The sequence below is a fragment of the Zeugodacus cucurbitae genome, chromosome 6 (genome assembly GCF_028554725.1).
Source record: "Zeugodacus cucurbitae isolate PBARC_wt_2022May chromosome 6, idZeuCucr1.2, whole genome shotgun sequence".
NCBI classification, from domain to species: Eukaryota; Metazoa; Arthropoda; class Insecta; order Diptera; family Tephritidae; genus Zeugodacus; species Zeugodacus cucurbitae.
In genome coordinates, this window is record NC_071671.1 from 35,618,393 (window position 1) to 35,642,616 (window position 24,224).

Consider the following 24,224-nt stretch of genomic DNA (forward strand, 5'->3'; position numbering starts at 1 on the left):
AAAATATTCGGTTACACCCGAATTTAGCCCTTCCTTACTTGTTTATATATCTTTTTTATTTTAAAGCCGACGCTATCAAAATATACAAATCACAATCACAATCCGAGCCCATCTAAACGCGAGACACGCTTACTTGAAAAGATTTTTGCGCAGTTTTATTGTGTAGTAATTAGCACAATATTGACTTGCACAAGTCTCGTATTGCGCAATGATTTTGTGTGGTGTAATGGCCCTCTAATGCTACACTCTTTTACCATGATGCATATTACTAAAGCCATCTATTGGAAAAATAATTTATTTATTTTTACCAGATCTACTATTTGTATCAAAGACAATGTATTTCATATATGAAGTAGGTGGTTCTGAACGGATTTTAAATTTTCAACTTATTCATCAGGATATTAATTTCAGCAGAAATTGGTGGAGCTACAAAAAATTTAATTATGATACTGTAAATGATTTTGGTCGGATTTGAAAGGAAATTGTAATGAAAAAATAATAATTATTAATAATTAGTTAAAAATTTATGATTATTTTTGGATTTTATTTACATTGTTAATGTAGATTAATGGTTAGTGATCGCTGATTTCCTCAACATATGTAACTTACTTCATAATAAATCCCTATCTGTATAAGCGAATTACTGAAAATATATTTTAAAATTTTTTATCGATTAACATTTAATAAACAAATTTAATAAATTCAAAACGTTTGAAACCGAAAATGTGTTGTTTATAGTCCACCACCTGAACGATCAACGCTAATTTTTTGCTTAAGTTGAGCAGCCTCATGCTTTTGTTCCTCCAATTCAGCCATTCTAGCAAAACGCGAGTATGCAACATCTCCAGTTTTTATTGCCGACATCATCTGCAAAGGTATTTTAGTAATACATTATAACTCCCGCAATATTTATGTACATATAAGACTTTTACCTGTAAATATTCATCAAGTTCAACTTGTCCATTCATATTAGTATCAATCTCTCTAAGTATTTCATGAAGTTGCTCTCCCGAAACATCAGCATCTCCAAAACTCTGCAAATTAAGAAAAAAATTATTTGAGCAGATTAAATCACATACATATATTATACAAAAATAAATAAAATCCAGTGTAAATTTATCAACGTCCCAATTAATTTTTGTGAAAAAATTAGACCATAATTAGAATGTTAATGAACTAACTAGCTGCGCTTCATCAGAAGTGCAACAAATCAAAAAGTGTCGGTGATGAGAAATAAGACAAACAAATAAGGAAGGGCTAAGTTCGGATGTAATCGAACATTTTATACTCTCGCAATTTATTTATTTAACTTTATTAATATAATACACAATTTGACCCACATATTCGTCATATATATTGTATAAAGTCCATTGAAAGTTGGAAACCCTAATATTAGGTTAGAAGCACCGAGGTCCTAATGTTCGATATATGTGGCCTTGAAAACCTATGGTCCGATTTCGGTGATTTTTAGAATGGGGCTGCCACACTATAAACGTAGTATTTGTGCAAAGTTCTGCATCGATATCTTATATAGGAAGTAGGCGTGGTTGTGAAGCGATTTGGCCTATTTTCACAACATATCATTGGAATGTAAGGAAACTATTACAAACCAAGTTTCATTGAAATCGGTCGAGTAGTTCCTGAGATATGGTTTTTGACCCATAAGTGGGCGATGCCACACCCATTTTCCATTTTGCAAAAAAATATGAGTGTAGCTTCCATCTGCCATTTTTTATGTGAAATTTAGTGTTTCTGGCATTTATCGTTAGTGAGTTAACCCACTTTTAGTAGTTTTCAACCTAACCTTTGTATGGGAGGTGGGCGTGGTTATTATCCGATTTCCTCCATTTTTGGACTGTATAAGGTAGTACTTAAAATAAACGACTCTAGAAAGTTTCCTTGATATAGCTTTAGTAGTTTGCGAGATATGTACAAAAAACTTAGTAGGGGGCGGAGCCACGCCCACTTCCCCAAAAAAATTACATTCACATATGCCCCTTCATAGTTCGATCCTTCATACCAAATTTTACTTCCATAGCTTTATTTATAGCTTAGTTATGGCACTTTAAGTGTTTTCGGTTTTCGCCATTTTGTGGGCGTGGCAGTGGTCCGATTACGCCCATTTTCGAACTTAACCTTCTTATGGTGCCAAGGAATACGTGTTCCAAGTTGCATCAAGATATCTCAATTTTTACTCAAGTTACAGCTTGCACGGACGGACGGACAGACGGACGGACAGACAGACATCCGGATTTGAACTTTTCTCGTCACCCTGATCATTTTGATATATATAACCCTAAATCTAACTCGTTTAGTTTTAGGACTTACAACCAACCGTTATGTGGACAAAACTATAATACTCTCGTGGCAACTTTGTTGCTAGCAACTTTGTTGCGAGAGTATAAAAATTACGTACTAGGTACTTATTGAATATTGTGGTAAAAACAACGAGTAAAATATTTTTCCACGTCGCGAATATCCCAAACTACATGTGTTGACAGAATTTCGATGGTAATCAATACATACACAGTTCTCTCCTACGACTAAAGGCTGAATGAGCAAAAGACTCGGCTACCTAAGGTTTCAAAAATTGGGTGCTGATGGCACTATAAACCGCATCAGGGAGCCTAGAAACATATGCAACAAGTTTCTGAACCCTGATCAGTTTGCTATACATAACCCTATATCTAACTCGTTTAGTTTAAGGCCACATGCTGCGAGAGTATAAAAATATGTATTCGTTAATAGGTTATTATCTCTTCGTACCTTAAGAGCTCGTCGAATATCGTTGATGGAAACGTAGCCTTTCTTATCCTTATCAATGAGTTGAAAGCGTTTAACATACGTTTGAATTTCGTCTTTGGACAGTTTTATTGGAATTCTTTCCTTCGATGTTCTATTTACCATTTGGCCCATTTCATGAGCTAAAAACTCATTAGCCTGCTTTAATTGTTTCTGTAATTAGATAAAGGTAACAAGCTATTTATCGGATATCAGTTATTTCAATTTGTATTTGCCTCCTTTTCCTCTTTTGACCAGTGAAGTTCTTCTCCCATTAAGTCAACAATGACTGGTAGTGCTTCTGAAGCTGCCTGCACGTTTAAAAACGCTAAACGTAGTCGTCGTGCTATCATATCTACCGCGGTGCAAGCGTATTCGCGAACGCCATATCGTATTTCAGCGTCTATATAAGGGAATTCTGGATGAACACGATTTCCAATGATTGGCCAACGCTTTCCAGTTAATGATGCCATTTTAGAAACAGCAAATGCTCTGTCACCATAAGACTTCGCTAAATGTTGGGCTACCTCGCATTCTAGACCAAAATCTTGTACTAAACGAATGTACATAGTAGGTGTCCAGCCCTGTCCGCCTTCTATTTTCAAGTACGATGTTACAGCTTCCGGTCGTTCCGGCTTTAAACTACAAGCTAAAAAATTTTTAAATTAGACATTAATTTATGGACTTTTTTTGTTACCTTTGATTGCCGCATCAATGGTGTGTTCTGCCATAGCTCTGTATGTAGTCCATTTACCACCAGCAATAGTAACTAAATTCGATGGACTCACATGAACAATGTGATTTCTAGCCAACGATTGCGTATCTTCTTTATTTGGGTCCGAGACAAGTGGCCTAATACCGCTCCAAGCCGACAAAACGTCACCACGGCGAACCTCTACATCCGTATTTAAATAATTTTTTATTTCATTTAGGATAAATTGAATTTCGTCTTCGGTAGGGCTTGGATTATGTGTTATATCACACGGCAAGTCGGTAGTACCAGCGATGGTTTGTCTTTGCCATGGTAGGAAAAAAATGACACGCCCATCCGAAGTGGAAGGATCTAATAATCCCATTTGATCGGGGCTATAATAACCAGGAAGCACAATATGTACTCCTGAACTTGGACAGCAAATAGTTTTTACATTTGGATCGTCCATTTTTCGTATAAAATCAGTAAATGGCCCAGTTGCGTTAATAATACACTTAGCTTTAACTGTAAACTCTTTTCCAGATATATGATCTTTGACCTTTGCTCCACATAACACTTTTTTACCATTTTCTTCTTTCTTCAGTAGTTCTTTAACTTCCACATGATTGCAAACAGTTGCACCATGTCGGGCGGCAGTTAAAGCCACAGCTAAGCACATCCTTGCATCATCTTGCTGACCTGTAAGTACATATTAGTTAATTCTTTTTTGTTTCTACATAACAAAAATCAGTTTTGTAAAATCAATCAATTGGATTGCAATCTGAAGTTATACATAATACTGCATTGTATTTGAAGTGAAATCAATTTCGATTACCGATATTGCATTGTACTCGTATAATATTACCATTTCCGTTTTATTTTGACAAAAATTTCTAATAAGAATTTATTGCAATCATTAAATGAATTAAAGTTGCTGATTACAAATAGTCACAGCCATTTATTACCAGCTTTTCGATAAATTATTTATGTATGTATTCAGCGCTGATAGGAAGACACAAGCCCTCAAGCTCACAAACCAAATGTCCCTATTTTCGAAATAAAGACCACTAGTATAACGCAAATAAGGCTATATAGTGTATGGAAGCTGGGCTAATTCCCGGATCGATTTTAACTATTTATGCCACGAAGCACCATTATATCCAAGATTTTACGTTTACTTAATTTTCATAAGATATCTCACATATTAACCGATATATTATACGGTATAAAATGCACCGGATGTTTAAAAATCCTTATATGTGGTATATGGGGGCTGGGGGAAGTATTGACCCGATTTTTCCAAGATTTTACGTTTACTTAATTTTCATAAGATATCTCACATATTAACCGATATATTATACGGTATAAAATGCACCGGATGTTTAAAAATCCTTATATGTGGTATATGGGGGCTGGGGGAAGTATTGACCCGATTTTTCCCATTTTTGGCACAGTGGCATTCTATTATAAAAACACATCACCAACGTGGCCCTGCCTTGCTTGTTTTAATTATGTTCACAAATTCCTGTTTCATAATTTCTAAATTATTTTAAAATGTACGTAAAATAAGTATAATTGTCGTCGAACTATTTACTTTCTCATTCATCTTTATTAATATGTATATACTTTTAGGCGATAAAAACTGGGTATTTTATACGTACCATCATAATACACAATAGCGCCACATAGTTTATCTTTCTTTAGCATTGGGAAAAGTTCTAGTGCATCTTTCTTTGTAAGGTAGTACGAACTTTTGACATTCCTATCACCAGCAACAAGATCATAACACTTGATGCCAACCCAATAATAGGGAACCTGCCACCATCTGGAATAAATGTTGGTAGGTAAAATAATATTAAAGAATTTGATTTTGATGTGACGTTCTATTAAAATAATACCATTATAAAAATCGTTTCCTTATCTTATCTTTTCGATGATGCGTTTTTTAAGTTGGTTTAAGATAAAATATGCATTGTTAAAGTTTAATTAAAATTATGTTATGAGTTTGTGTCAGTTTATTTTCAAGAATTCCAGTCTTTCTTGAGACAATGTAGAGCGCAGGTTGGTTTTGATAAGTTTTAATTTAGAGAAACTACGCTCTCCACCAACTACCGACACAGGAAGTGTTAAGAACACCCGTTTTGCCGTAAATAAATTTGGAACGATATCTAATAATTCATTTGAACATGAATATATAATTTAAAACACCAGTGGTGTACTGTTATCAGCAATTCTGCGGGTTGTACTTCGTTGCATAAATATGTTGCGTCTATATCCGTTAATCTACAGTGAGTTAATGGGATTCATATTTTTTACAATGGTTAAAAATGGATGTTAGTAGCTGATCAATAATGGCTGGAAAATCCGAACATTTTAGTAGCTTGTTTCAACTGATCGTGTCTTTCATCTGACAATTATCCACATTTGGTCAAGACCTATGTACATATGTAAACATATTACTTCTATTAATGTTTGTCTAAGTGTCTAACTTGTCTATATGGGCCGGCCAATCCTGGAAATAGTATTACCACTAAAACCAACTAGATGTTTATTAAAAGAATAATATATGTATATAGATATAGTAACAAGTGTTTGTAAATAAATTACATCGATAAAATGTACTCTATAATTGCGCATAACATATTGGAACACTTTCATTATATTACATTGCACTTTTTTTCCTCATTATTTTTATCAGAATGAATACGATACAAGTGTACATACAATTTTGATAGAACTTGGTATACAATGTCGATATCGGAATTAAATTTTGCTTTAATAACATTCATAATGCGGTAGCTGCCAATAGGACCATTAACTTTGTAAGAAATATGAGATTCTCTATGCCTGTGACTGAATTTATACGGAACATATCGGTCAAATTATCAGACATCTGCATAATACACAAAGTCTTCTAGAAAAACGAAAACCATTATGGGTCACATTATGTCACTACCGTCGTTAGTCAACCGAAAGATCGAAGATAGCTATAATTGGTATTTGGGTATCCATTTTTGGTAAGAGCACACTATTGTCAAGAAAAATTCCAGGTCCTCCTGGAGAGTTGGTAAGGCAAGACCCACTATTCAAATTGAAATGTACATGTATCTACGGTTATTGTTACGGCTTAAATGTATACTTCCGTCGTTTTTCTTTATGCAGTGAGATTATTTTTGGTAGTTTTGAACATAATCGATTTTACCCATTTTCAACCCATTCATGAAATTTTAACAAGAAGTAATAAAGTTTCATCATATTGCACGAGCAGTTTATGTTATACATATGCATATGCAGAGCGTATCTTGTTGTAGGTACGTCGATACTCTACGACAGTGGTCGGCACTGCTTGGCACAATTGTGCCGACTTCACATCACACGTACGCTTAAAGTGCTGAACACATAGAAGACGACAAGCGACGAGCGACATCTGTCAAATATTAAAATACACGCGTTCTTATGGGCACAGATTTTTTGACAACAGCACGACTACGCGACAACTGGCTTGTAGTTGGGAGCAAGAAGTGTTTCAAGTTGATGAACAAGATATGAATGTAGAGTTCTGCATTTTTCAAATTACAAGTATTAAAATTTTTAAATTAATGACGAATAAAGTTGAAATAAGTGAATGATTCACTTTTACGAAATTGTACACAAACAGTACATTTTATGGAACATGAATCTTCCGACGTATCTACAGAATAATTGAAAAATAAAGACTTATGAATATATTTTGGTGATAAATGAAAACAGCTTTCTAGACGGCATCTCTGTAACAATAATTGAATATCAAGTAGCTTACAGCCTACGTCATTGCTTTAAATTTATGTCAATTTTGACAAATAGTTCGTGTGATCAACTTGAAAGCAATTTCTTTCCCTTGTAACGGCAGTGTTATTTGTCATTAAAGGAAAGGAAGTGTACAAAGCAAAATGTCAAATTGGCAGGTAGAGTTACCATGCGTAATAAAATTATAATATAATAATGACTCCGAAATGAGTGACGGTGTTGCCACAGTACTCTCCTCCTAGTTGGGATCTGGCCATGTATGCAGGTTTCAAACGGTCGATAGAAATGTTGACTGCTTTGTTGTTAATGCCGACGGTGAAGTACTTTGTATAACAATGAGTGACTTTGTAAGGCGGAGATAATGATGGTCGTACCGACAAGTCGCGGATGAAGATCTAGTCGGACGTCTTTAAATCTGAGTGCACAAATGTTTTTTTAGTTGTATGCCAATACGTGTTAACCGGGCGAAGGTCGCGCATTATATGTCGCAACTGAGATACAATTTCAGTCTCACTAGCTGGTGCAGGACTGTCGATAAAAAATTCGGATAGCAAACTTAGGGTCGTTCCAAAGACTAGTCTAAAAGGTATTATGGGAAGAAAATTTGTCCAATTTTCCATGTCGTGACAAAATATCGCTGATTTGAGTGTTCGGTGCCAACGTTCGACGATGCCGTTGGTTTGTGGATGGTAAGGCGTAGTTCGTAAGTGTTTGACGTCGATACATTGAATGCAAATGTTGAAAAAGCAAATTGAGTCCCTAGATCTGAAGTTATGTCGGTGGGGTTTCCAAAAAGCGATATCCAGCCACTGATTAATTCCTTAGCTGCTGTTGGAGCGGTGTTATCTGGAGTTGGGAAAGCATCAGATCATCTGGTAAAACGGTCGATTACTGTAAGACAGTAGCGTTGTCCTTCGGATATAGGAAATGGTCCAACGATATTGATGTGTAAATGGGCAAAGCGTTCGCTCATGCAAGTTCGGCGTTGCAGCAGAGTGACATTGTGTCGGCTGACCTTGTTACGTTGACATTTTAGACATTGTTTTGCAAAATTTCGGCTGTCGCGATGAATTTTCAGCCAGGTGAAACGTTCGCTAATCATCTTTCATGTTGCACGTGTACCGGGATGCGAAATATTTTGGGTTGCCTGAAGTACGGCTTCCGGAATCGTTTGGTGATGAAAGGTCGGATACGATCGGTCGAAATATCACAGTATACCTTTTTGTGCTAGAAGGAAGAGCATACGAAATTAGATTCAATGAAAGCTTTACTTGTCCAATGAGATAGGGTTTGGAGCTCTTCGTCTGTCGCTTGATCGGTGGCTAAGTCGTCATAGTAGATCAAGAGGTGAGTGATCATTGCGTTTGCTACCCGGGGTCAGCTCAAATGATGGTGCTTGGTATTGAAACGGATTTTTCAAAAACGGTATGTAGGCTTTCTGTAAGTCGATTTTTGAAAATATTGTTTTACCCGATAATATGTGCGTCGTGCAGGAACGGGATTGGGTACATTCCCGGTACCGTGACTGTATAAAGCGCAGTAGTCACCGCAAGGTCTCCAAGAACGATCTGCTTTGCGTACCATATGTAGAAGGCTCATCCAGTCGCTAATAGACGGCCGACATATGCCGAGTTTCAATAAGAGCTCGAATTTTGGACGTGCGGCAACAAGCTTTTCCGGTGGTAATCTGGTCTGCTAAATACGGGTTGTCCGGACGTAATGATGCGGTGGACAACGATCGATTTTGTTGTTGATCCCAATGAAGGTTGACCAGTTATAACTGCTAAACTTGGTAGGACATCCGATAATGGCAAATTTACGTTGATTGTTGAAATATTTGGCGTACTAATTGATTTCACCGAGCACATTGTTTTTATCGTGGTGCGGCGGAAAATTAATCGATCGGTGCCTATAATAGCCTGAGAAACGTCGGCAATAATAAACTTCTAAACATGTATCCGATTTGGATGCTTCAGTGAACGTCGAACACTTTGTCAGATTCTGAAAAACAGTTCGCTGACCAGATCTATTTTGCGTCGGTTGATAATTGCGGAAGCGTACGGCTGTCTGCACTTACGAGCTTTGCGTCCAAATTTGGCGTGATATCAGCATGTTTCGTTGGAGGCGTGCGAGTCATGATTTCCTGACGATTTTCGTGGGTGGCGAGTAGTTGGTCGACGCTGTCTGAGCGCTGCTACTTCGGCTTTCAGATCCTGTTTGGTAAATTGCTGCAGGGTACGGCGATTTTTAATTTTACGACAATGGACACATTCGTTGCTATGATTGCCACTTGATTATACGTGGCTAATCGTGTAATCCCTAAGTCGTGGAGAATACTCTTAACGTGTTCCCGCGACGCACTTTATTTCGTTGTAGATTTTCAGCATCGATTTGCGCGCTCTTCCAATATTTTCCAGGATGTTCAATCGAGACTCATTGCAAGAAATTAGAAAGATTAATAATGAAAAAATGATAATGATCACCAGGTGTCATCAATGTAGAGCGTATCTTGTTGTATAGGCACGTCCTTACTCATCGAGTTGTCAAAAAGAAAAGGGGCGAGTCTCGTAGTTTGGAAAGGAAAAGTGTACAAAACAACACTCAAAGAATGCTTTAGGGCGCCAATTGGAAATAAAAATTTCTTACCGTACATTTTGTACGTAAGTATGCATATATAGAAAAGAAATAACTAAGTAATTGTGAGTAGCTTATTACAGACTATTACTTACTGATATACAGGCAACATTATTGGTAAAGGATGAGCAAGATGTGGAGCTGATTCCAGCATAGATGCCCGTTCTTGAAGAGCTTCTTTTACCATTCTATACTGTTCAAAGTCAAGCTAAAAATTAAAAAGATTAAGAACATATTTTTAATATAACGAACGGGACCACATTGCAATTTTTAATTTTATATTACGAAATTTTTTAAATTGGAGGGAATAATAATTTAGATATGTACTTGTTATTCATTTACAATTCACAATTAAGAAATTATTATGAAAGCTTGTTTTTAGACCCTAACTACTAGAGTTAGACAAGCAAAGATTTTCATTAATAGAATGGCTAACGCAAATTCCGAATTCGATGGATAAAGTATGGCCAGATGTAAAAACAGTACGTCCTAACTCCTACAAACACATGCAACATAAGCAGCGGGTAGATACAGAAGCAATTATATAGATAATGCTTTATGCCATATATAAATTTACTCTAATTATTGCAGATGTTTACATATTTTTAAGATGAACGTTATCTATTTTGTATCACAGAAGCATCAATTGTATTTTACTTTGGAAATTTATAATTGTTGTATTATGTAAATTGCTGTCCAAATAAATTTGTATATTGTTCAAAAAGACGTGAAAGACTATTTTCGTTGTTATTTAAATTTAATAAATCTTAAATGGAGATATAAAATACAATACAAAAACCGAAAAAAAAACATTTTGGATGACAACGGGGCGGACTAAGGAGCATATTCGATTATGCTTGTAGGCTGCGGGGGAGCTTCGTTTGAAATCTTCAGAAGCTTGGTGCTCATTCAAATACAATGCAATGATTATACAAGATAAAAGGATCGGTCCAGCATTGCCGATGAGGATGGCATACATGAGAACGAATCAACATACTCACTAATCATATCAGGGTCTACCAGAAGAAGAAGAAATAATTATATTTCTTATATGTAAGTTACGGGAACATATGAATCGTTTTCGAACAAAATTCTCACCCAATTTTATTAGGATATAATATAAAATCATAATCATATGGTCCATATATCAATATATGAGTGCTCAATACGTCCTATATAATGCGTTAAACAAGATTTGGTTTGATATTTTACATATTGGCCAATATATGTATGTATGTATTTGGCATAAAGAAAACGGGAAGTTCGAAAGCTTATTTGGATATACATAAATTCAGATGAGGTTACTAAATATATTCTTATATTCTGAATCTGTATTAACATTTTACATTCACTAAAGAAATGCCTTAAACTGTGAATATGAAATGAATGTTGATAGTCATTTTTTTTAAATAACAACTTAAAAATTGTATAATGTAATGTAATAAGTTTGATACCAACTTTTTTTTTACATTGATCCAGCTCAAATTTTAGAAAATCTTGGTTTATGAGTTGAGATGTCAAATAATAGTATAGAAAAATTTTTAGCCAAACCAAGTTGCAAAATAGACTATACAGCGACCGGAGGGTTTCAAATAACGGGTGATTTTTTTGAGGTTAGGATTTTCATGCATTAGTATTTGACAGATCACGTGGGATTTCAGACATGGTGTCAAAGAGAAAGATGCTCAGTATGCTTTGACATTTCATCATGAATAGACTTACTAACGAGCAACGCTTGCAAATCATTGAATTTTATTACCAAAATCAGTGTTCGGTTCGAAATGTGTTTATCGACAAATTTTGTTCAGCGATGAGGCTCATTTCTGGTTGAATGGCTACGTAAATAAGCAAAATTGCCGCATTTGGGGTGAAGAGCAACCAGAAGCCGTTCAAGAACTGCCCATGCATCCCGAAAAATGCACTGTTTGGTGTGGTTTGTACGCTGGTGGAATCATTGGACCGTATTTTTTCAAAGATGCTGTTGGACGCAACGTTACGGTGAATGGCGATCGCTATCGTTCGATGCTAACAAACTTTTTGTTGCCAAAAATGGAAGAACTGAACTTGGTTGACATGTGGTTTCAACAAGATGGCGCTACATGCCACACAGCTCGCGATTCTATGGCCATTTTGAGGGAAAACTTCGGAGAACAATTCATCTCAAGAAATGGACCCGTAAGTTGGCCACCAAGATCATGCGATTTAACGCCTTTAGACTATTTTTTGTGGGGCTACGTCAAGTCTAAAGTCTACAGAAATAAGCCAGCAACTATTCCAGCTTTGGAAGACAACATTTCCGAAGAAATTCGGGCTATTCCGGCCGAAATGCTCGAAAAAGTTGCCCAAAATTGGACTTTCCGAATGGACCACCTAAGACGCAGCCGCGGTCAACATTTAAATGAAATTATCTTCAAAAAGTAAATTTTATGCGTTTTTTTTTTTTAAAAAGTTATCAAGCTCTTAAAAAATCACCCTTTATTTATGGGGAATAGAACAAGGTCTCCACCGAATTCATATATTATCAGGAAATGAAACATTTTACCTAAAAGTGAGCGGTGCAATGCCCACTGTATTTAAAACAACAATTTTTTTGTTTTCAAAATCTAAATTGATTTTGTAACTTAAACCTAAATTAAAGCAACATTCCTTCTTAGTTAAATGTTCAGATCTTATTATTCCATAATTTTACGAATTCTTTTTTCTATTACATACTTTAGCACTTTATTGCTGTCGATATTCGAAATTTGATTATGTAAAATTCGGGAACACTATTATCTTTGGATATACCTTAATGGTAATGTTTTCAACGTCAATTCACTATCCCTTACCAGATTGACGAAATAAATTCGTAAAGACTTTTTATACTAAATGTTATTTAAGTTTTTTTTTAATATAACGTTGATATACATACATACATTTAAAAAGGTTTCGATGGGTTTAATTAATAAAAATGACTTTCTTCTACCAACTATCCATTACAATGGTCTTCACATTTCCACATATCCCAACTACTATTATTAAAAAAAAAAACTTAAATGACTATATAGTAATCTAATCTTACCCCAAGTATAGCCTTCTGTAAGTAACGAACACCTCCATGAATGAGTTTCGTAGACCGAGAAGATGTGCCGCTTGCGAAATCATCCGCTTCAACAAGAGCCGTTTTTAAACCTCTAGTAACTGAGTCCAATGCGCAGCCAGCTCCTGTTGCTCCTCCTCCTATTATTAAGACATCATATTCCTCTCCGCTCTGAAGACTTTTTATCTGATCTGAGCGTGGAGGTAAAGTACGCTTTCTCTTTGGTGGTCTAACAATTTCATTATGAACCTTTAACAGAAAAAGCCTCAGAGATTTTGAGTACAATTTATTTTTTTAATTTACGTTTCTTACCACATATGGAGAGTTATTTCTGTCTGTGCAAACCCAAGTAGCAGCAAGTGAACCGATGCAAGCACTCAAAGCAGTCACTCCGAATTTGTAAAAGCGTGATGTCATGATTTCCGCAAATTCTGAAGATTGAAAAATACTCCAACTAAGACTTGACTACAGTTAAGAAAATTAATGTTATGACTAAACAAATTGATTACACATTGCCGATTTACTGACAAAGCTACACACAGAGTAAACTAAACGCAATCTATTTTGTGTGTTCATTATGCTTTCGTAGTTTTGTCAAGCAATACTGCTCATGCGCATCTCGAAAACAGCGATACACAATATGCTTGAGTTTTATATTTGGTTGTAAAGTTTGCAGATAGATGTCACTATTGGCAAGTAGGTGTTATAGAATTAAGAGTTTCCGCTTTTCGCCATTATATTTACACAAATGTATGTTCATAAAACAGTAATACTTAATATTTTTCTATTACAGTATGAATATATTACATACAATTGATTAACTGGACTTTTTTCATAAAATACTTAATAAATATACTTAAAATACTTGTTTGTTAATATCATTTTTTATTTGTTTGAATTAATAAACCACATATTTACATTAGAATTTATGTTCATAGTACATGAATATATATTCATTTTGTACTCATTCTATTGAAGAATAATTTAAATTTTAAATAGAATGTACATTCTCATAAACGGACAAAAACACTATTGTTGTCATTGACATCAGATAACATATATTATCATACGGAACTTACAAACCAGCAATTTAATTACACGATTATTAAATATTTTCATTTTATTTTATGAAGTATATGTATATTTTACTTGATACAAATTCCACATAATTCTTTAATATAAATTGATATATATTTTTTTTAATTAAAATAATCAAAATGTATGCCATATAATATTAAAATGAACTAAACAGTTTCGAATTGCCAAGTACGCTGACCTATCATAATCTTAATGGTTGATAATACATACATATTTTTGCCAAGAGAGCTTTTTACTAAAATTTAAGCTCATATAATTTCGGGTCAAGCATAGCAAAGACCGGGAAATTTTTTCTGCGTAGGCTTGTACATACAAATATACATACTATATACAAATGTATTTTTGCACGAAAAATGCAAGTCATTCCATTCGTATTCCATTGCACTTTAAAGATTTGTCAACTTGTGATATATTTAGATAAGATTGCATCCCAGTAGGGATTAAAAAAAATTCCAATTGAAAATTGTTACATGCAAATTGTCGTTTCAAACAAGTATTGTAGATACATACACTTGTGCTCACACAATTAAGCCACAGGAACTGTATGATGTACAAATTCATATAAATCGAATTTTTAAGAGAAATCGAAATAAAAAGTTTTACAAAATTAAAAGAATAGACTTAAATTAAATGTATTTAAAGTTTAAGACTCGCTTTTAAAACAAAAACTTGCATTCTTAATCATTGGTATGTGTTTTTTCGTGAATGAAAATTATTACATGCAAATAGTCGTTTCAAACAAGTATTGCAGATACATACATATGTAATTATGTATATTAGCGGTATGTAGTGAATGAGTGCGCTAGATCTTATTACATATTTTTTATAAATTCATTATTTTCAGTATAGAATAATTTTTATTGCACTATATTTGCGGTTTGAATTTCGTAGAAAAATATCTTATATCCGATTTTGTAACACAATATCATTCCCATGCATATGTGTATGTCTGTATATACACTTATAGCTCTAAATGAAACACATTGACGTTTGAGTGACTTAACATATTATTATGATTTCACGCATTAAACATACTACGACCATGTGATACAAATTTAAACACTAAAATGCCGAATATACAAGTACACTAAGCAATAATAAATTTCGACTGGCAAGAACTCTTTTAATTCTTTCCATTGTATAAGACCCATTTTTTTGCGCGAGATCAATTCACTTTCAGAGCTAAGTAAACGTAGATCAAAACCACTCTTGTAGAGAAAAGTCTCATCAGTACATATGCATGTTGTAGTGATAAACACTTTTATTTCTCTGAGAGTATTGTGTATTAAATAGAAACACTCAGAACTTGCAGCAAACACTTCACGCATTAAATAAATGTACAATTGTACATACATATATACATATGATTACATGTTCACACAGATATGCTTATAGTATATCCATGCGTACAAATATATGTCACTAGTATGAGTTTTCTACATACATTTTGTTCACATGGAACTGTCATGACAATTGTTAACGGCTTTTTGACCTCTAATATGTCGTATCTAACATAATTAGAAACGTACAAAAAGGTGAATAAAAACAAAATAAATTGCAACATTTTCGAAAAGTGCCAACCTCACATTATTACATAAACCGCGAAGTACATTTTGTCAGAATTTGGATAGCGACATTACATCAGAACAATACACTTACTGTCGCATGTGTTATATATACATTGTAACCACTCACTTTTTAACTATTTTTGTATTTATTTATATATATATATATGTATTTGGTTATAATGCACTATCAGGTTTATATTTACTAGTATATAAAGTATTATTTGCCTTTATAAGTGGAAATCACAGTTTAGAAGAATGCAAGCTGTTGCAATTTATGCACCTTCCCACTCACCAGAGGTTGTGCAACTAAAATTTACAGAAACGAATTTACCAACAGTTCCTAATATTGCTGTTGTTGATTAGAGTAAAAGGTTGATATCTAAGGGTTTCATTTGATTACAGAAGAGAGCTAATAAAATAACATTTAACATCATTATCGAATACCAATTAAAAACATTAAATTCCTTTCATACACATTATAAAAGCTTTTAGATAAATATTGCTCATTTACACGAATAGTGTCACAACTCAAAAAAGTCGATTTTTCAGGAGAGTGGTTTAAAGTTTTCAATTGCCTCTTATTTAGCTAATATAGAAAAAACCGTAAGTGTATTGAAAAAACCAGTGACATGTAATATATTTAATAAAATGATGAGCGTAAGTGGACTAAACAGAGTGTACTGCAGCTTTTCCGTAGACATAAACGTGACCCCTTTTGAACTATGTCGTTATTTATGAAAAATATTAATCAATTTCGTCGTCATAAGTTAAATGTGTCATTGAGTAATTTCCTTTTCACAAATATCGTTCTAACACAAAATATGTCATCCTTTCTGAAAAAACAACTAAACCAAAAAATATATCTCTTTCTGAAAAAAAAAACGGTCCTAATTCTGGCACAACTGAGATGTGTCGTTGTGGTTAAGAAATAATGCAACATAACAAGTTTAATAACGGCACATTCTTATTTCACGGTTTATTTTTCTACGTATCAGAATGAAATTTTTATACAATATGGATGGTGAAACGTACATTTCTGCATGCTCAACTCAAAAATCGTTTTTTTTTAGTTATGGCACTATACATGTAAATGAGCGATATGTTAAAGAACATTTATGAAAAGCTTTGAAATCAACTGATGATCGATGATACTTTGCAGACTTTTGTCAATTAACGAATAAGCACGTACAAAGTGGAACACAAATTTGACAATAATATTCAAATGTCTTTCCGTTAATTTTTTTATTTAGTAATTTGTTTTTATCTTTATACATACTTATTTGATTATTTTATCCTTCAATGAGCTGTCTTTATCTGAATTTTATTTTCTCAAAATCTTCAGAGCCATACAGAAAATATTTATACTAATGCCTATAGCTGATAGCAAAACATTCAAATAATTCTTGTCTTCTAAGATTCTACTCAAATGTGATTCTAGAGATTTGATGTTTGCCAAGGTTTTTGTCGCTGTTGTTATTATTAGGAAGCCATAACCTTCTTATATTTTAGAATTACCATCCAAAATTGATACATAATTAGAGTTGCTGTAAACCTAGGCGAAAGAGTAAAATAATAAAAAGAATGAATAATAAAATGGTGGGTAAAATAATAATTCCTTGACAATGATAATTAGTTCATTTTATGTTGACGCTATGGACCATTTTCCGATTAATTATAAACGTAGTCTCCAAATGAGCTTCAACTTTTCCCTTTCTATTCTATTCATTGTTTCCAAATCGTAATTCAAACTATAGCATGTTCGCTGTATGTACTTCCGATTGGAATCGACTTTATCTGGGTTAGTTTTTATATCACCTCGACAAATGGTTAGTCCGAAGTATTCCACTCTTGTCCTCCTCCTTTTAATTTGGCAAAACAGATTTGCGGGGATGAAAATCACGTTAGATATTGGGTGTGGTTAAAAACCCATTGCTTTAAGTTTGCGGAAGTTGAAAACAATGCGTTTTGTCTTGTTACATTGCAATATGGGGGGGTCAGAGAACGTATAATAATAAGAAGGAGCAAATTTTCCGAGATATTTGAAATTAAAGATTTAAAATTAACAATTTTGAACTCGTTATTTCTCACTGTATATTGAATTTTCTACATATATTTTGCACTTTAAATATATTTACACTTCACACATTTGTTTCTACATATTTATTTTTAACAAATTATATCAAAATTTGCTGTAAATAAACATTTAACTTTTTTGCACAATTCTGTTTATTTGTACAATAACGAAAGGGTTGCAAGATGACAGAACATAAGTGTTGCCACATGCAATCAAATAAAAGTAGTCAAATTAATAAAATTCCCAAAATTAAGAAAACAAATTCCCTATAAAAAGTTATTAAGTAAACTTTCTAACTACAAAAAAAAGACCAAGGTTTCAAAATGTATAAGTATATTATTGTTTGCAGCAACTTTACAAGAGGATCATCATGGTTGTTAGCAATACTTTTTCTCCATGTGTACTCCATAATGAAGTCCGTAAAGAGTTCGGGGTTGTTATAATTGTCCCGCACAAAAAAATCTCTTAATTACACGCCACTGGGATTCTATCCTTTGGGTGTGGGTTCCATCCCTTGCCACAAAAGAATTGTCCGGGTCACTGTGGTTAACGCGTGATCATACCCGTGACCAGGTAGGCAGTCGTACGCCTTCCAACAATCTGTGTGTATTATTGTACCCTGGGCAACATGTTTCCGTATTAACGGTATGAGCACCTCCGTGGATCTGACATTCTCGGGACAAACTTCCAAACGGAGACCGTCACTTCCGTTTTTCACCATACCCAAGACACAGTAGCCTTCTACTCTCCTACCTAAAATGAGGAGAAAATATAAGTATTCATATAAAGAAATATATATATATTATTACCTTTATTGTATTTCCTTTTCCCAAATTTACTCTCATCATTTTGCACAACTTTACCAGGGCCGCCAATTTTACCCACCGCTACCTGCTGGTCTATTTGGTATATAACTACCGCTTCCCGACAGTAATTAAACCAATCGCAAATGGTAGCGCTGGATGAAACTGGCTCCCTTATAAAGCCAGATGCTAGAATTTAGTACTATAGACAACCATATTTCGGGGACCGGCCAAGTCTATCAGCCTCAACTCATTTCTCGATGTTTCGTCATGAAGGTTGAATTTTCCTATTGTTGTGCCAAAGACACCTACTTTACGCTTCCTAGCGTCGAAATCGCTAAGCATGCTCATAGGTGAATTCTAGGAGCATCTGTTGTCAAATCTTCTATTTCTTCCGTTGCGGCGGGGACGTAAATCACATTTCAGGTGCATGTCCTTAATACGTTTGCGGTGGTCGTCATGAAAATTAGGGTCTCTTATCGGAGGTTGTTGTTTCCTTTTCATTGGGAAGTTTTTTTATGTGGTGGGTCCCAAATCCTACGCACAACCGCATAAGCGATAACCAATTAATTATTTTTGTTATAAAAACCAATAAATTTATAAACGTATTTCAAACTTTTGTCTCAGCTGGTTTTAGCGTTATAAATGTTATAATAAGCAACATTGCGCTGTGGCAATACCTTTTTAAAACATTGGTTTTATTTATTATCTTTATTTATTTTCAATGTATTTCATGTAAGATCTGAAACAAAGCACTTTTTTGAGGGTTGAGGGATAACTTGCTAGATTTGTTCAGAGACCGAATTTGTAGTTACCAGAACGTTCGAGTGGCGATTATTGCCAACTATTTGCATATAAGGACTGCCGAATGAAGGAAAGTTCTAAGATGAGAGTTGTCGAGTAAAGTGAAAACGAGTTAAGTGTTGACATATCAAACAACAATTTCATTGTTGCCGTACTAAAATCTTTCACTTCAATAAAATTTACATATTTAGTTTAAAGTGAAATTATTTGTGCACAAAATGGAAAAATAGATCGATTTAGTTGTTTTAAAAAATCGATTGTTATTATAAATGATATATTAAAGATATTTTACGCTTCTGTTGTCAAAATAACATCATAATTGTTAGAACTTTGAATAATTTTACATTTCACATATTAGTAGAGTCCGACCGATTAATCGGCCTTTTCATCGGCATCGGCCAGTATCGGCCACAAAATTTAGTATCGGCATCGGCCATATTTGACCGATTCTTTCAACTTCTTTTGAAATACACTTACATTAATTTTTTTTACTTTCTTGACTTCTTAAGGCAGTAGTCTGCTCTACAGGCTTCAAAAAATTGATTTTTTTGTTTTGTTTTAAATCTCTTCCAAAACTATCCAAGAATATGTCTTTAAAATTCCAGAGGCTAATTCGATATATTTTCGAACCTAGCGCAGTTTTAGTGGCCGAGCGCCGAGCAGATGCGAATGCTCAGGCAGACCTTTAAAGTGCGTTTTCTCGAGTTTTCATTTTCACAAGTATTAGAAAATAGTGCCGGCAATAGCAAAAAGAACCAAAGTGATCTAGCTTCAGTATTAAATTATCTTCTATTGGAACTAAAAAAGTTGGACAAAAGTGTTATTTAAACTACTTGTTTTGCAACTTAAAGTATTTTTTTATACTCTCGCAACACAAGTTGCTAAGAGAGTATTATAGTTTTGTTCACATAACGGTTGTTTGTAAGTCATAAAACTAAACGAGTTAGATATAGGGTTATATATATCAAAATGATCAGGGTGACGAGACGAGTCAAAATCCGAATGTCTGTCTGTCCGTCCGTCCGTCCGTCCGTGCAACGGATAACTTGAGTAAAAATTGAGATATCTTGATGAAACTTGGAACACACGTTCCTTGGGACCGCTTGCTTTCGAAAATGGGCAAAATCGGACCACTGCCACGCCCACAATATGTCGAAAACCGAAAACACATAAAGTGTCATAACTAAGACATAAATAAAGTTATAAAAGTAAAATTTGGAATAGAGGATCGCACTAGGAAGGGGCATATTTGGATGTAATTTTTTTTGGAGAAGTGGGTGTGGCCCCGCCCCCAAATCGGTTATTTGCATATAAATCGCAAACCAATAAAGCTATATAAACCAAACTTTCTGCAGTCAGTTCTCTTATGTACCCCACCGCACACCATGAAAATAGTTGAAATCGGATAATAACCACGCCCACCTCCCATACAAAGGTTATGTTGAAACTTACTAAAAGTGAGTTAACTCAGTAACGAAAAATGCCAGAAACACTAAATTTCACATAAGAAATGGCAGATAGAAGCTGCACTCAGATTTTTTTACAAAATGGAAAATGGGCGTGGCATCGCCCACTTATGGGTCAAAAACCATATCTCAGGAACTACTTGACCGATTTCAATGAAACTTGGTTTGTAATAGTTTTCTTACATCCCAATGATATGTTGTGAAAATAGGCCAAATCGCTTCACAACCACGCCAACTTCCTATACACCAGAACTTTGAAGACTATCTGAATCGTTAACTTTACAATATATAAAGGAAGCACTAGTGAAGATATCGACGCAGAACTTTGCACAAATACTACCTTTATAGTGTGGAAGCCCCATTCTAAAATCGCCGGAATCGGACCATAGGTTTTCAAGGCCCCATGTATCGAACATGAGGACCTCGGTGCTTCTAACCTAATATTATGGTTTCCAACTTTCAATGGACTTTATACAATATATATGATGAATATGTGGGTCAAATTGTGTATTATATAATATAAATAAAGTTAAATAAATAAATTGCGAGAGTATAAAATGTTCGGTTACACCCGAACTTAGCCTTTCCTTACTTGTTTTTTCTTAAAAAAGTGATTTTTTTTTCAAACTTCGAAAAAATTTGGAATTTTATAACTTCTTCGGTATTTTTTTAGTTCATAAAGAAAAGAAACTTATAAAAATTAAAAAAAAAAATTGGTTCGACTGTTTCAGATGCATCGCACGACTTCCATCATCGACACCGATTTACAAGTGCAGACTCCAGGCGCTTCAGAAAAATACTTACAACTTTGAAAAAATTTCAATATTTTTTAATAATAAATATTGTTTTTTAAGCCTTAAATATAGTACACTATCGTCTTAAAATTCCGTTTACCGCAATCATTTCCTTCCCTTTCAAAAAAAATTGCTAAAAAACGCTTTTTTTCGGCTTCTAAAGCTACTGCCTTAAGAGCCTAAAATATTAAGTCTTCTGTTCACCTGAAGTTCGATTCATAATTGCCTGAACCAATCATTCATCACGATGTTAATATTAAGTCTAGTAAAAAGAACTTCATTATTTTTGTTTTACATTTATTATTACATTATTTAGAAAGATCTGTTTTATTTCAAATATGCACAGTTTTGTTCAACAACTTATTTTTGCTATTGGCAAAAAAATGGGAGAGTATATTTTTAAAAATTTCTCTTGAGACAAATTTTCATTATCAACATTAGCAAGTGCTCCAGCTTTAAGCAACAAAGTGGAAAAAATCCTTGGGAAGAACAGTCATCCCAAAACCACAAGAAGAATGCTCAGAGAAGCTGATTTCAATGGCCGCACAGCCCGAAATAAACCATACATCAATGCTAAAACTCGAAGTGCAATCCCGTTTGAAACGTATAAAAACAGTTATTGACAGTAAGGGGCATCCCATAAGTACTAAAAAAATTACAATGTATTTTGTTTTTTTTTTTTTTGTTACTGCATCATTTTCGCTGTGAGATGCAATATTATACTGTAATTTGTTTTTGTTGTATATAAATAAAATAACTATAAAACCTGATTTTTTTAAAGCATAAATATAATGTGCAAATCTGCCGCTGTTAATTTGAAATATTTTGGAAAATGTATTTAGTTTTCAAGTATTACTTGGTACTTGTAGTATTTCTTGTATGGTTGCATCTCTTTGGCTGTGAGCTACAGTATATTTTATAAAAAATAAGTTATTTAGTTTTGAATATATTGAATTAATAACACTTTCATATTTACATATGAACTGATTTTTTATATATTTTGTGATGTTATTTGTTTTTGTTTTTCTTTTTTTTATTATTAATTTACTAGTTCGCTTAATAAATTTTTTCGTGAAAGAATCGGCATCGGCATCGGCCGATACTTTGGCAACTGGCCGATAAATCCGTATCGGCTTCGGCCAAAAATTGGGTATCGGTCGGACACTACATATTAGTGGCAGCTCTACAGCGGGCATTGTCATCGGCAAAATTAGAAGCATTTCCAATTTGGCGACAGCGAAGACTTCAATCCTTTTGTGGCGAAGTCGTGCTGTTGTCTAAAAAGCTATGCCCATAACAACGCGTGTATTCTAATATTTGACAGATGTCGCTTGTCGTCGTCCATGTGTTCAGCACTTTAGAAATTATAAGTTGTAAAGTTGAGTAATGAGTAAGGTTACCCGGACGATACACGTTCAAGAAATTGCTTTTAAGTTGCCACACTCTCACACTTTTTTACTACCCCACTCTCTCTTTCCGAACTTGAAAGCCATCTTGGTTTTAATTTTTGCGAGCAAGAATTGTTTCAAGTTGATGATCAAGAAATGATTAGCTGAGTGCAGAGTTCTCCAATTTTCAAAATACAAGTATTATAATTTTAAAATTGATGACGAATAAAGTTGAAATAAGTGAATGATTCAGTTTAACGAAATTGTACACAAACAATACATTTTATGGAACATGAATCCTCCGACGTATGTACAGAATCTATTGCTGGAAAAAATAATACCAGCTGCAGAGCTAAATAGAGAAGGTACAATCTTCTATAAGAGTGTACAGCTGCTGGCGTACGCCGATGATATTGATATAATCGGAAGCAACAACCGCGCCTTTGTTCTGCTTTTTCCAGACTTGATAAGGAAGCGAAGCGTATGGGTCTGGTGGTGAATGAGGACAAGACGAAATATCTCCTGTCATCAAACAAACAGTCAGCGCACTCGCGTCTTGGCTCCCACGTGTAACGTGTTGACAGTCATAACTTTCAAGTTGTAGATAATTTCGTTCATCTGGGAACCAACATTAACAACACCAACAATGTCAGCCTCGAAATCCAACGGAGAATCACTCTTGCCAACAGGTGCTACTTTGGAGTGAGTAGGCAACTGAAAAGTAAAAACCTCTCTCGACGAACCAAAATCAAACTCTATAAGTCGATAATTATTTCCGTCCTGATGTATTTCGCTGAAGCGTGGACGATGTCAACATCCGATGAGACGACTCTTGGGGTTTTCGAGAGAAAGGTTTTGCGCAAGATTTATGGTCCTCTAAACATTGGCAACGGCGATTACCGCTGGCGATGGAACGATGAGCTGTACGATTTATACGACGTCATTGACATAGTTCAGCGAATAAAAAGACAGCGGCTACGCTAGCTAGGTCATGTTGTACGGATGGAAGAAAACACTCCAGCTCTGAAAGTGTTCGATGCAGTACCCGCTGGAGGAAGCAGCGGAAGAGGACTTTTGAATTCGTTTTGGCGATAAATGGAAACAGTTTTCGTGGCGACAGCATTTCTGTAACAACAATTGAATATCAAGTTACTTGCAGCCTACGTCATGGCTTTCAATTTATGACAATTTTGACAATTAATTCGTCTGATCAACTTGAAAGCAAGTACTTTCCCGTGTAACGGCAGCGTTAAGTTGT

At 34.5% G+C, this 24,224-nt stretch overlaps 2 protein-coding genes across 5 annotated transcripts; both read right to left on the reverse strand.

The window, feature by feature from the left end:
- Positions 1 to 630: 630 nt before the first annotated feature.
- LOC105218990 (glycerol-3-phosphate dehydrogenase, mitochondrial) lies at positions 631 to 16,007 on the reverse strand. Of its 4 annotated transcripts, none has more exons than XM_011194902.3 (10): positions 15,863 to 16,007; positions 13,284 to 13,402; positions 12,954 to 13,220; positions 9,988 to 10,100; positions 5,134 to 5,297; positions 3,479 to 4,171; positions 3,018 to 3,430; positions 2,767 to 2,955; positions 933 to 1,034; positions 631 to 867 (listed from the first exon to the last, which is right to left on the reverse strand). In XM_011194902.3, exons 2-10 carry the CDS (start codon positions 13,386 to 13,388, stop codon positions 733 to 735), a joined length of 2,181 nt encoding a protein of 726 aa, XP_011193204.1. In that variant the 5' UTR covers positions 13,389 to 13,402; positions 15,863 to 16,007; the 3' UTR covers positions 631 to 732. The 4 variants fall into 4 exon arrangements, with proteins under 4 accessions (XP_011193204.1, XP_011193203.1, XP_054088921.1 ...); XM_011194901.3 differs by having other exon boundaries at positions 15,765 to 15,912; XM_054232946.1 differs by lacking the exon at positions 15,863 to 16,007 and adding an exon at positions 15,651 to 15,669.
- A 1,346-nt stretch (positions 16,008 to 17,353) lies between these two features.
- Positions 17,354 to 18,710, reverse strand: LOC114804821 (uncharacterized; the record flags this gene model as incomplete). The annotated part of the gene is made up of 2 exons (XM_054233469.1): positions 17,354 to 18,464; positions 18,521 to 18,710. Coding segments are annotated over 2 exons (456 nt in total), but the record flags the coding sequence as incomplete, so codon positions are not given.
- Between the last annotated feature and the right edge of the window lie 5,514 nt (positions 18,711 to 24,224).